At 38.7% G+C, this 14,221-nt stretch overlaps 1 protein-coding gene across 2 annotated transcripts in view; it reads right to left on the reverse strand.

Annotated features, from left to right (window-relative positions):
• The window catches only part of TKT (transketolase), a 29,589-nt gene extending 15,882 nt beyond the window's left edge, over positions 1-13,707 (reverse strand). The window contains exons 1-4 of one of the 2 annotated variants that reach the window (XM_032209960.1): positions 13,483-13,706; positions 8,680-8,797; positions 7,821-7,934; positions 5,532-5,629 (exon numbers count right to left, since the gene is read on the reverse strand). In XM_032209960.1, the coding sequence (XP_032065851.1) occupies positions 5,532-5,629; positions 7,821-7,934; positions 8,680-8,797; positions 13,483-13,589 (437 nt within the window). In that variant the 5' untranslated portion in view covers positions 13,590-13,706. Of the gene's footprint in view, positions 1-5,531; positions 5,630-7,820; positions 7,935-8,679; positions 8,798-13,482 lie in introns of both variants that reach the window. The other variant, XM_032209961.1, reaches the window with a different exon arrangement.
• Between the last annotated feature and the right edge of the window lie 514 nt (positions 13,708-14,221).

The raw sequence follows: 14,221 nt of genomic DNA on the forward strand, positions 1-14,221 counted from the left end.
GAACCTACCCCTGAACTGAGTGCATTTGAGCTGGTCACTCTTCTCAGCCCAATCTACCTCACAGGATTGTTGTTGAGGGGAAAATAGGAGGAAGGAGGAGTATTATGTATATTCACTGCCCTGAGTTATTTATGAAAATAAAACAAGTGGGATAAATATGTAATAAATCCACAGTAGTGGGAGTTATGACAGCACATAGGTGTTGAACTAGGAAAGGGGAGAACAATAGTCTACTTTGAGCTGCAGATGCGCACTGGGGACTGGGCCAGTTCCTTTCAGCTCAATCTACTTTGCAGGGTTGTTGTTGCAGGAGAAAATGGGAGGATCTTTTCTTCATGAATCGCAATATGAAAGGCAGGATATAAATCAAACAAAGGAAGCAAACAGTACATTGCATTTATATAGCAAATGCTCAGTTAGATTAAGGATCCCTAATGAGGAAAGATTCAAAAAGTTGCCCTATGAGGTCATTTATTTGAATTCAATTCTGCCCAGAGATTATTGAGAACTAAATTCAAGCCCTGCTAGAGTATCTAACATTAATATTTTCTTTCTTTTATTTATCCCCTTGCAGTGCCGCAGTTAAACAATCCTGAGCATTTGCGGAAAAAAATCAAGTTAATAACATCAAGAAATAATCAGAAATATGAATCAGTTACAACCCCCCATCTTAAAAAAACACCCATGGATATTTAAAGAAATGTTATGATATGTTAAGGTCAAATAGTGAAGAAAATCTTAGGAAACCAGAGGTTCTAACAATGATTCTAAAGCTCGGCTGTCTTTTAAAACACTATCACTGTGACTCAGCAAAACTATTGAGAAACTGCAGCTCTTCCATGCAGAACAAGTACAGTTTACTTCCTCATTTCAATATGGCAAACTGCATTTGTACATTTCCACATATAACAAGGAAATGACACCTTTAATTTCACTCCCTCCAAAACAAATACAATGCTAATTGCTTGTAGTTTATTTAAACAAGTAGCAGCTTCCCATGAGCATTCTTTCCATTCAAAGAATAGTTTAATCTTTTCCTCCTTCTTACTATCATTCAAATGAAAATCCCTCTCCTTTATGGGAAGAAGCACTACCCTTCTTGGTTATCAGCTAAAACTGCTCTCTTCTGAGACAGCTCTTGTCTATAAAAAGCAAAGCAAAAAGAAATCACAAGATTCCACTCAATAGCTCATTAATGGTAAATAGTTATGGCAGCTTGGGTACAATTCCAAAAATCAGAATGAAGGAAGATCACAACTTGGGTCAGAGGCAGGGAAGATAGTGGGCCCTCCCCAGAGGTGGGATGTAAAACACACTGGATGCATCACACACTGGCCAAGCCCACCCCCCTTTTAGCGAAGTAGAAAATAGTCGCAACACATCACCTGGCAACAAGGTGAAACCGCAAGTTAGACATCCCTGCCCTAGAGAGAATCCAGGGCAGGAAGTCCAGCAATCAGAAGAAGCAAGAGGAGGTAGAGAGCACAGATAGTGAGAGGATGTCCACATAGCTTCTTCCTAGACATCAGAGTGACCACTTGGGGAATGCTAGTTAGAAACTATGTCAGGGATGAAAGTTGAGAGAAGCTAGAAGGATTGAGGGGGCTAGAGAGCAGGAGAAGGATTACAGTAGTGACAGTCACAGGAAATATTAGAAGTCAGGTGGCCATCACAATGTAAAAGTTATAGGAAATTTGGTTTCAATCCTCTTTTCTGGCTTCCCAGACACAGCCCAAGTTCTAGATGCAGAATCAGTGAAAGCTTTAGATTGAAGTTAGAATTATCTTTGCAGAGAAACCTGGATTCCATCTGTTGTTGTGATTGGGGTTATATACATTTCCTGAATAAGCAGATGCACTATCTGGAGTTTTTACTCAGCTCCTGCTAAGGCAGCAGGTGGAGGCCATGATCAGGAAAATCTTCAGCCACCTCGGTTGACTTGCCAGTTGCCTTTTACTGGACCAGGAAATAGTCACAAAAGTGATTCATGTGCTTGTCATCTGGAGGAATTAGACCTCTGCAATTTGGGCTGCCAAAAATCTGTCCTTAAAGGTGACCTGGGAACTAGAGCTTGGCACAAAATGCTGTTGTTGGCCTACCTGCTGACCACCGCTAACTAATCAGTTTATTAGAGTAACACCTATACCAGTGATGGGCAACCTTTTTGGCGTGGTGTGTCAAAAATCGGCAAAAAATCGAGCATAACTCGCGTTGTGTGTCACTTCGACAAAAACATAATTTTGCGCAATTTATAGTTTAAACTACAAAAATGTATAATTGCAATATATAATTGTATTTAATAAACCAAAAACAAATTATTTAACATACCTGCTTAGTAACTTCTTTGTTCATCAGTTGATTTCGTATGTTGCCCTTGATATTATTGAACTTGTTTGGGGTGCCGTGAACCAGGGCTGTGGAGTCGGCTGCTTCCAGCTCCACGTCCTCATCAACATGCCGCTCCAGCCCGCCCCTGCTATGAATATTCCTAGTGACGCGAGGGCGAAGAATATGAATATTCATAGCGGGGGCGGGCCGGAGCGGCATGTTGATGAGGACGTGGAGCTGGAAGCAGCAGACTCCACAGCCCTGCCGTGAACTGAGATAAGTGTGGTGCGGTCGTAACCGACAGTCCCAGGAGTAGACTCTCTGTGCCGGCCTGACTGGAGAGAGGCGCGCACTGTTCCCGCGCTCCTCTCCTGCGGGTCCTCCCTCGCCCCGCTGATGACGTGTGTGCACACGGCACGCACGCCTTACCAGCAGCCCCTGCGCTCAGAAAGGGGCAGCGGCGATACAGTAAGTGAGTGTGGGCGGGGGAGATCACACGTCCCGCCCCACATTCCTCCAGCACAGATTCTTTCATCCTCGGCGGCCGTGCAGGAGCCGAGGATGAATCGCATGAAATCCTGTGCGTGTCACCCCAAATGGCTACGCGTGTCAGCACTGACACGCGTGTCATAGGTTCGCCATCACTGACCTATACTTTGGATACATTATTAGCTGCAAGTAGACTTTCAAGTCTAATTAGCTTTTATTAAACCTATTTGTTGAAATTATCTTCTCCAGAACCAATCCACCCAGCCAATATATAGCAGAAAGGAGGTAGCACTGTAGGAGCCTTAGAGAAACATCTAAGTAGCATTCCTCTTACTTTGGAACAGCTTGCCTCTTCCAGTTCAGGATGGCTTCCACCATATTAAAAATTAGGATGTTTGTAAGAGCCATTGTTTTTTTTGACGGATTATTGGATGGAACATTCCACTTAGGTGCCTAGCAGTGGTAGAACATTTTTTTATAATTGCAATCTGCCTAGAATCTGGAGACTAGAAACCATACAATTGACTACAATATATTATTATGCTATTATAATAGTACATATTTTATTTTAATATAATGTATTGATTATTCTGTTGGCTAACATAAACAAGTACTGCATAGAATGACTCTAAAGTCCAACAACGTGTGCAAAATGTTGTCCAGCTGCAGTGTTTAATTCATTTGTGGTATTAATAAATATTATTCATGTACAATAAAGCAATTATCAGGCTAACTTCAAAGGAAAAAAGGGCATGTTTTTCAAAAGCTTTGAAGGTAATAGCCTGTAATATTTTGGGTTGGGAAGAAATATCTCCCTCCAGGTTTGTCTTTTGACATAGCAGTGGGTTTTGTTTACTTAGCATGAATCATCTGGAGATGGTGTTCAAAGGAAGCATACATTATTTTCTCTCCATCTTTATCACAAAATAATAAAGATTATTAGGCCTGTTTGTAGTGACTGAACTTCACTTTCATGAAGAACTTTGTGCTGTGGACGTAACAGGATTCTCTTGATCAAAGCTGTTAGAAGATTCAACTTGACAAGGCAATTCATTATCCTCAAACCACGTGGGTCAGCCCTTTGGAAGAAGGCAGATTTTAGGCTAGCCAAAGTATTTTCAGACTGAATAGCTTTGGTCATCATGTGCCAAACTGCCCAGTCTGAAAGACCACGGAAGCCACTATCAGGCTGGTGGCTTTGGTGGACCCTACAAAAACTCCCACAGCAATGCTGAAGCATCTCAGCTCAAGAGCACTTTAACTAATAGCGTGGAAAAGCGTTACTCCACAGCCTCCATATGATTGCTTTATTTCACTTTTAGAAGTAAGGAGATCATACTGCTTTATAAATAACTTAAAAGGGAATTATTTGCACAATAAGGTGGCAAAGCAAGTATCCTCTGATAATCTGTACATTCCTACTTATTGTGTCAACTACTGGTAGGTACAGCAAAGGTTAGACAGGTTATATTAATTCAGCTTTACTTAATGTGGATATTGCTATTTCAAGAACACTGAACTTTTTCTGGCAAAACTTCTATACTAAACTAGTTGAAATCCAAAACTCCTGTCACTCTTGTGGGAAAGGCACCATCAATTTTAATCTACCAGACAGCTGTTAAAGATTCAGGAGACATAGAAAGTAAAATAGCTGGAAACCTCAAATGAGCTTCTCACGTGTTAGCATTTCATGAATTAAAACAAATTATGTTTGGGTGTATGCATATTTTTTCAATTACTTTTAGAAGGTTGGTTGCTTTTGCCAAGATTTGTCATTTTTCCCAAACATCATAAATACTGTACAAATTATATACAGGTCTGTGTGTCTGTGTAACATGAATGTACTAAAATGGCAACAGAAATTAAAAAAAATATTTGCAAGCTAAACTCAGTTAAGTTAAAGTCTTATCAAATGCTAGCTATTTTCAGCACTGTTTAGAAATAGCAAACAAACAAGGTTAAGCAGAAAAGCATAAAAATATCACCAGCAGGATTATATAAGAGCAGTCAATCTCTGTTCAAAGAAATGCTTTCAAACTAGTTAAATGTACAGATTGAAATTACATCTTTTCCTCTGTAAGATGTATTAATTTTCCAGTGCAGACATGACTTTAGATATTCATTTTTAAATAAGATGTGAAGAACCTCATGCCAGTAATGATTTATTGCCAAACATTCCTTCCCTTGAGCAATTCAAGGATTGCATAATACAATAACTCTGTTATTTCTTTACACCCACTTTTGTTCTACATTGTCATGTTTCCTTAACATCTTTTGAATGAAAGTCCCATCATGCAAACTAAAGATTACGAACTGCTTTTGTCTAAATAAAACATATCTGGATGGAGACAGGAAAAACTATCGTTCAACTGGAAGACAATATGCTGACTTTAGCATTTCTGTGTTCTATAATCAAATTAAGAGCAAAGTTATTCCAAGATATTAGTTAAGAACTGGTATATATTAATCATAGTTTGCAAATTCAAATAACAAGTGTTAATAGAAGACTTTCATGTTTGTTCATTCAACTGAAAAGCAGCTGCATGCAGAACTAAAAGGCTCATTCTATTACATAGACTGTTACCATTATCTGCAATCTTAGAAATAAATCTAAAAGAGGAAGTAGACTTTGAATGGAAACATCATTATCAACCATAAGTAGAACTTCATTCATTCAATTTTATACAATTTAGACAAGTTGGAAATAAAATTACCTGGCTTTGTCAAAGTATTTCCCAGTGTAAGCCATACCGCAGGCAGCACCCAATCCTTGGCCAAGGGATCCAGTAGCCACATCAGTGAAAGCTTGTTTCTAGAACAAACAAGGCAACAATCCAACAAACAGAACCTCCAATTTACAAATATTAAGACTCTGATCCTTTGTCATAAACACCCAAAGAATATGTATAGTTCTAGGAACTGCCAACATTAGTATAATATATTTATTAAGAAATAACCAAAACAAGATAGTTGCACTGGTCATACTACTATATTGTCATGAATTAAGATTGTACCAAGAATAAGAATTAGAGGAAGGAAATATTTTATTATCATTAGGCATTCCTGGGACATCGTAGTAATGATTTTGTCAAGCAACTTCCCCCCCCCCACCCCCTTTTACAACAGTTGGGTGAGGAATAGGAGTAATCAGAGGAGTTAAGACCGATGAAAATAGAAATGTTGGAATAGCAACACAAGCTTTAACTCTTTTCTGTATGTATTGCAGTTTTGGATGCATACTCATAAGGGACAGAGGTTGTACTGCAATTTCGCAATGCTATTTTGCAGACGATGCTGGGTAAAACAGAACAAAGTTGGGGCATATCTCCTTGTGTTTGTTCTTCTATATTGATGCAGGAATATAGGAAAATCCTCAACTTGCAACCATTTGTTTAGTGATTTTTCAAAGATATGATAACACTGAACAAATAGAGGAAACAGCAGGTCCATGGAGGTCCAATGGTCCTACCAGCAGTTTGATCTTGTGATTGTGATCTGAGTGTTAGGCATTTTGTTTGCACCTATGATTGGTCACAGTGCACTGTGATCATGTGATCATTTTTGCAACCATCTTTGCCAGCTTCTCCAGAAAGTCAAAGGGGAAGCTGGTTGTTTTGACCTCGCCTTCTCCAAACCACAAAGCAGACTTCTTGTCCTGACAAAAAAATCTTTTTTATTAAGTTACTGTGAATTCCTCTCATTCACATCCAGCAAAATCTTTCAAGGGTGAATTTACAATCACAAACCTCATCTGGAGAGCTGCCAGGTAGATATCTTCAAAACTTGGCAAGGAACCTCTGAGAGTCACAAACCAATTAATTGAACTAATTGTCTCCTGCAAACTCCACTCCCCTTTTGCTCCTCTTTTATTCCCTAAGGGAGGGGCCATTTATTGCCCATTTGTGGCCTTACTTGGGTTGGCCCTTGTTCCTTAGCTGTTCCCTTTGTCTGGCAATTCTGTGCATGCACAAACTGGGAACAGGCTCCAGCTGTTTGTCTGCCTCACTGATGTCTGCCTCTGGAGGCAGCTGATAACTGTCAGACAGCTTCATTCCTGCCTCTGAGAGAGAGCCCTCATTAGAGCCTTCTCCAGACTCCAGGACTGGCCCATGTTCCTCCCCAACCTCCTCACTGTCCAAATCTGCTGCCAGCTCTGCTGTCGGGCCACAATACTGGTAGGGAAGGTTGCAAATCACTGAAATAAGTCTCCTCCATCTGCACACCTGTCCCCTTTGCACTCCAACCACACTGGCCACTCAACACAATCTTCCTAACTCTCACAATACCTCATTCACACCTCTTGGCAACCTCCTTAGTCTTGCCACATCTCCCCCACACAACCATTTACCTGCCCACAAGTTTGGCACTTTCAACATCGTGCCAGCTTTTCTGCTGACTTTGGTTGTGGTAAGGTGGCAAGAAGTTGCCTCACCTAAATGACTATGCGATTCAATTGTCAATGGCAACTGGGACTGTTGTGATTGCCATTGCTAAGTGATGTGGTTTCATATTACAACTGGATCATTTAGAAATTCCTGTCCCAATAAAAAGCATCAAGAATAATGCAATAGGACATCCATACCTGGACTGCAAAACAATTCAGTGGTCAAAACGTAATCGAGATTGACAATGACTAAATTTGGCATTGTAGCAAGTCCATCATTTGCCTATTGACATTACTATGAAATTGATGCAAATGATGTCATTTGTTTCATGATGTCATCAATTATGTAACTTTCCACTTATATACTTTAACATGTGCTTGTATATAACAAGCACTCTCTTTCCTTAATTAATCAATTACAGCAAGGTTTTGCAGTAGAACTTTTTTGCTTGTTTTAATTCATTGAAAATTCCTTAATTTTCCTTATTTGTCCAATCCACTTTTGCATTTGTGAGTTAATTTTTATTAGCTAAAATCACCACATGTGTTGCATAGAAGATTCTGTAAGAGTCACTGAAACGTCAGATTAAAAGGTGAGTATGGTTCCTAAAACACTTACGGGGACAGGATGTCCTTCTAAAATGGAATCAATTTTTCTCAGTTTCAGCAACTCTGGTTCCTGAATGAAGCCTGCTTCCGCCCAAACAGCGTACAAGATTGGTGCTGCATGACCCTACAAGCAAAAACAAAAGTCTAGGATTTGCAAAACATCTTAGGAAGAACACACAACCATGAAACAACATTAATGATTATAATAATCTGCAAAACAATATACAAAAAACCCCTAGAGTTAATGAGCAACAAAAGAAATTAACTTTTAAATTTAATAAACTGCAAAGATGGCCGACTCCAAAGAAGCTAAAGAGAAGACAACAGTTATAACAGTAATTTGTTTTATCTATATACAAAATCTTTAAAAACTCTTAATATAAAATCCACAAAACTTTCTGGTTTGTTTATTCATTTCTCTGCAACAGGATTAAGACTATTCCTAATTTATTCAGCCACAGTGAATTGCCACAGAAATGTAAAGATCACTCAGTTTACCCCATCTGAATTAAATGATGGCTAATTTTTCTTGATTTAAATGAACGACCTAACAGATCAATAACAATTTGCTGCCAAAAATCTACAAGTCAGTACAGAATTCCCCCTGCCACATTTTTATACCATTATACATGGGGAAGAGGTGGCTCAGTGACTAAGACACTGAGCTTGTCAATCAGAAAGTTTGGCAGTTCGAATCCCTAGTGCTGTGTAACGGAGTGAGCTCCCTTTGCTTTTACCTGATACCATTATATAACAATTCTGCAGTAGAATTTATTCTCCCGCACTAATGTTAAGAAGTGGAACCTTCATTCTAAATTCATTAATTTAGAAAAATGGGGAAATAGTGTCTAAAACGTTCTAGCTCTTACCTTGGAAAGAATAAATCGATCATTGCTGGGATGCCTGGGGTCCTGTGCTTTATACCTCATAGTGTGAAAAAACAGCACAGACATAATTTCGGCAGCACTGCAACATGATGTGGGGTGGCTGGAAGTCAAAACACATGAAATTTTACAACGGCAGTTTCTTGTCAAGTAACATTCCATACTTGAAACACCAGCATGCCCCTTTTCTAATCTTCTACTGGAAAATATGTCATATCATATATGTAATGGTGCTATCTTAAGTAAATGCAGATTCTTGTTTTATTTTATCTAAAATGGATATTTAATTATTACTCTTACTAACAAGAGATACAGTAGGACCATTCTTTTTTTAGTACTATCAAAATCAGCAATTACTGTGTTAATGAAGTCTACCTAATAAATAGTTGAACCTACTTTAGTTAAACAGAGTTGTTCTGGTGGGAAAATAGAAGGAGGAAAGAGTATATTTTCTGTTCACTGCATTGTGTTTCTTATGAAGTAATAGGATAAAAATCAAATAAATAAATAAATAAATCCTGTTTTCTTAATTTTTTAAACTGGGGTAATCCTCTTCTCTTACCAAGAACATAACAATTCCTAACTACTGGTCTATATAAAATGTGTGTGTGTATTATTTAATTTTTAATTTTCAAGTTTCTTTACATGAAAAACATGCAGAAATAAGCTTGCAAAAAATACATCCAGTAAGAAAATGTTCTCTCACTTACTACACACTATCTTCATTTTAAACAATATTACCATTTGCCTATTTATTGCTCTACATTTATAGTTTTAGGTGAACCCCACAAATGTCTCCAGTTGTTGCATGAACTGGCTAACAGTAATGCCTTTCCTTATCATCTTTCACTTGGAATATGTCAATTCAATTTACACAGGGCAGCCCCTGAAGGTATTTTGGAAACTGCAGCTGGCACAAAAATGCAGTGGCCCACATGCTGACTGGGATGAAACAGAATAAATACAGCGGAACACCAATTTTGCAGAAGATGCATTAGTTGCCAGTTGGCTTCAAAGTTCAATTCACGAACTAGATTTTTTTTTTTTAATATGAAGTCTTTTATGGCTTGGATCCCATTACCTTCAGAATTCTCTGCTCCAGGTAAAAATCTACCTCTCCAAACATTTTGCCTGGAAAGATATGCTGCAGGTTGCAGATTTATTTGTTTCCATATATAATAAGCCAATACATTTCTGTAATGATTCAGTGTAACTGCAGATAAGCTTGGTGGACTTAAACTATTACTCTGTACTACCTTGGTAAAATATCCTATTTATAGAATAACTATATTATATATTTTAATTTGTTTTACTTGTTAGCATTTTAACATTATAAAAATGTAACTCATCTTATATAAGTTACATATTAATAAAACTCTGAAAAATATGTTTGTGATCATTGTATCAATTATATATTATACCTTAAGACTAATCCACTTATTAACATCACACATGCTACTAATTTTTGAAACACATGCAAACACACTTTTAAAACACATGAAAGAAACAAAGGTTAGTGTCCATCTCTTAGTAAGTATTTGCACAATAGAAATTCAATTTAAGACAGAAATCATCACAAATTAGTATGTGTATTTATACATGGCAGTTAATAAATAATCCTAACATGCTTGCTTAATGCCCATTTCTTAAATCTTATAAATGTTATACTTAACCATCTCTCTAAAGAACTGCTGCTTTGGGGGAAAGATTTTAACAAACCTATTGGTGAACAAGTAGAAGGAAAGAAACAGATTAAAACAATTTACAGGAAAAAAAATCAGTGACAGACACTACCCAAGACCAGAATCAACTCTTAAAATTAATATATTTATTCTGGCACAGGCTTTTGTATAGTAGAGCTAACGTTTGCACTGTTTTAACTAATATATCTCTGGTCATTTATATTTCGATCAATACATTTTTAATTTACATTGTAGAAGACCTATAATATTGTTAACACTTTAAATGATAGCACCATAAAACTGGATTAATAAAAATATTGAAAACTAATTAATTTACTCATTAGTAAATGTTTGCATTTACAGTTCTAATCACTAGAAATGCAAATCTCATTAAGTGCAATGTATTGAAATATCAATTTATAATTTGACTGCAAAAAAACTGATGTTACAAAAAAAAGACTTGCAATTTTTATCATTTTGTATAAGATTTTCCAAATGAATTGAAGTATTTAAAATCTCAGAATAAATGGATTTTGTTTCACACTTCACCTATCGTTGGAATTTAGTTTATAAAGTATGATCTAAGTTTTTAAATATAATAAATCACAGGTTCTTATGAAAACTGATTTATGTATGCTCAATTTATATATGTAACATAAATGTTAGAAAGATAGGTTTTTTTTAAAATTATCTTATAAAAAAATTCCTTTAAGATACTCCATCAATTAATTGTTCTTTTTACTCTCCGAAACAACAAGTCATTCAAGGATCAAATTCTGTTAGCTCTAGGACACCCAAACTGTTTGCATTAACACAATAGCACTTTCAACAAACCCAAATCAAACAGAGCTGCATACTAAAATTCCTGTTTAACAGGACAGCAGACTAAGCAAAAATCCACCAGAGGCAGGAGAAATTATGCCAAGACAAAAATAGCCAAAGGAAATGAAAAATAAACTGAAAGCATACAGCAGGTAGCCGGAACTTTTGAGTTTGTATTTACTATATAAATATGCATCCCAAACTTGGATTAAAGATGCACACCTACGATAAGCAACAAGTGGGCATCATTTCAGACACCTACAAAGGAAGCAACAATTGAGACTGCCTATGATGCTCTGCTAATGCCTTATCCATGACTGTTTTTCCAGTTAAAGTAGGCGCTGCTAGCCACACAGAATTTCCTGATACTCCTATATCTGTGTAGCTAGGGAATTTTAACTTTTTCAAAAGCCTTCTTCTCTTCAGTCCAGCTGTATCACACAAAAACTGCAAGCCTGTCATAGCCCATTAACAATTGTGGAAGTCTAGCTGTAGAAAATAAAATGGATACTATTTTGATACAGCTACTGCAACAACACATCAACAGTATGAAGTGCAGTACAACTTCCCCAAAAAGAGTACCATAGTTTTGCTTCATCACGAGGAAGCAATTTCTTCATTTTCCCACTTTAACTGAACTTACTTCTCACAAGTTAGGTAATACCGTTCTACAAAAGAAACGGGCCAGTATCCAACACTATTTAATACAACGTGCATATTTCTGACAGAAAGAATGAAGAGGTAACAATCCATCTCTTTGCAGCTATTTCTTTATCAAGTTTATTAAAACTTAAATTGCTTATTTATTCTTATTTGTAAGATATACTTCCCATTTTTCCACATAGAAAATAATCACACAACAAAACACAAAAACTCTAAAGCTGAATAAGATTTTCATTTTAAAACAGTAATATTTATACAGAACTTGCTAACCACTGTTAGGAGTTACCAGGAGTTTATGAAAATGCTTAAGACATCGTAACAGAATCCGCAAAGTGTCAAGCAGTTTGTTTCAACTTATACCTAATTAAGATAAAGTGGGTGTGTGTGGGGGGGTGAGCTTCTTTCTCATGCTTTCTACTTTTCCAGGCGTGAGATGCCTTTTTCTTTTTTTGGGGGGGTGGGTGGGTTCTGCATTTCTGACATTCTATTACAAAAGCAAACACAAACAAAATAATAAATGAGAAGTTTTATCTGCAACTTTGGTTTATACCTAACTTCCTCATATGCTTTTACTATCAAATAAATCATCTACAGCAGCAAGTGGCAGTTGAAACGGACAGCATAAGGTTCTCAAACAACATTTCTTCATTGCAGCTATTATGAAACATAAGCAACGCTTAAAAGTCTATTTCAACACTATATTTCAAAATATATTTTACCCCACAGGCAGCCTTGAAGCTTTTGTGCAATCCAAGATCTCCTAAATTATCATCTTCTTTTGTTCACTTGCTTTTAAAGTAGAAGTAATGACATATGTAACAACTGGTCACTGTAACTTGGCCCCGCTGCAAGGTAATTAATTTATTGGGAGAAATATCCCACTAAAAAAAAACCAGGACAGTATTCTCATATTACAATCCAGAGATATTCATTTTAAGGTCAAAAGCACAGCTGAACTGATAGAGTAGGGTTTTTTACATTAAGATTTAACAATTTCTGGGTTAACTCTATAAAGTTCAACCCATGGTAACAGGCCTTAACACTCAGTAATCTAGATGTAAAGGGAGGGGGGAGGGAAGGTTTTGTAGAAGTTTTAAGACAATTGTGCACACTGGCACTTTTGTCAGAAGCAAAACCTTAGTGTTACTGGTTTCAGAAACTGGATTTGTTTGATGTGCTAGGAATAGGAATGGTGGAAAGGAAAGAAGGAAGGGGGAAATAGAGCCACTCTGCTCTGAACATCTGTTTGACAGCAGGATGATCGCTAGGCAGAGTGGTACCCCGGTGAGGACCTGGAGCATGGTCGAAAGGTAAAATAGACTTTCTTCACTGCCACCTTTTCTCCCGCCCGCCTCTTCCTGTAATTTGAACGGTGCTCCCAACTCTTCACGCCCTTGTGCAAGAGCTGGGCAAGTCTCCCCTCCGCAGCACGTGGGAAGAGAAGGAAAGATCGATACGGGAGTGCAACCGACGTCTGCATGGCTTCCCCGATGTACCAGATTCTTCTCCTCCCTTCCCAGCATCTGCGATGCCAGGCCTCCTTGAAGGGACGCCGTGCGCCTAGCCCCACTCCCTGCGCTTTGCAGCCTTGCATCTCCCTCCCAAGCCCCCTCTGGCTCACCCGGAGCCGGCCGCCGAGGTGGCCTTGATGGAGTTGATGCGAAGGCGATTAGCCGTGTCCTTCAGAGCCAGCAGCGTCTGCTGATCGGGCTTATGGTAATCCTCCATGGCGAAACAGGAACGCGGCGGGCAGCGAGCTCGGCTTACAGACGGCAGCTGGAGAGAGAGGCTCGGCGACTGGCGGAGGGAAGGCGGAGCAGCTCAGCCAAAGTCCTGCCAAAAGGCGGAGGGAGGGGCCAAAGAGCGCGGTTAGGCTCTGGCATGGGCGGCGCCTGCCTGGCGGGAAAGCGGGCCGTGGAGCGCGGCCTCGCTTCCGGAGGGTGGGTGGGTGGATGAGTGGCGCGAGGTCTCGTGGCCAGGGCTTCAATGCTGACGGCGCGAGCGCGGAGGGACTCTCTTCCCCCCTGCAGAGATCTCTCCAAGCGTTTCTGGCGGGCACTTGCGCCCTAGCCGCTGCCAGAGAGAGAAACAGAGTAACCACCTCTTTTCTGACCGGCGTACTTTCCAAGCGCCTCTTGCTTTTTCCCCCTCCCCTAGTGGGGCTTTTTTGGGGGAAGGGAGAGAAATTTTTAAACCCGCGGGGACACAAGACACTCACAAATGTTTTTATTTTACTTATTTAGTTTATTACTCATGCACAAGGTAACAGGAATAAGAATAAACATGGACAAGAATACAGGAAATGGGGACAAATGAATGGGAACAGGACAATTTTTGCTCAGTCAGCAGCAAGTAAGGAC

The sequence above is a fragment of the Thamnophis elegans genome, chromosome 2, assembly GCF_009769535.1.
Source record: "Thamnophis elegans isolate rThaEle1 chromosome 2, rThaEle1.pri, whole genome shotgun sequence".
NCBI classification, from domain to species: Eukaryota; Metazoa; Chordata; class Lepidosauria; order Squamata; family Colubridae; genus Thamnophis; species Thamnophis elegans.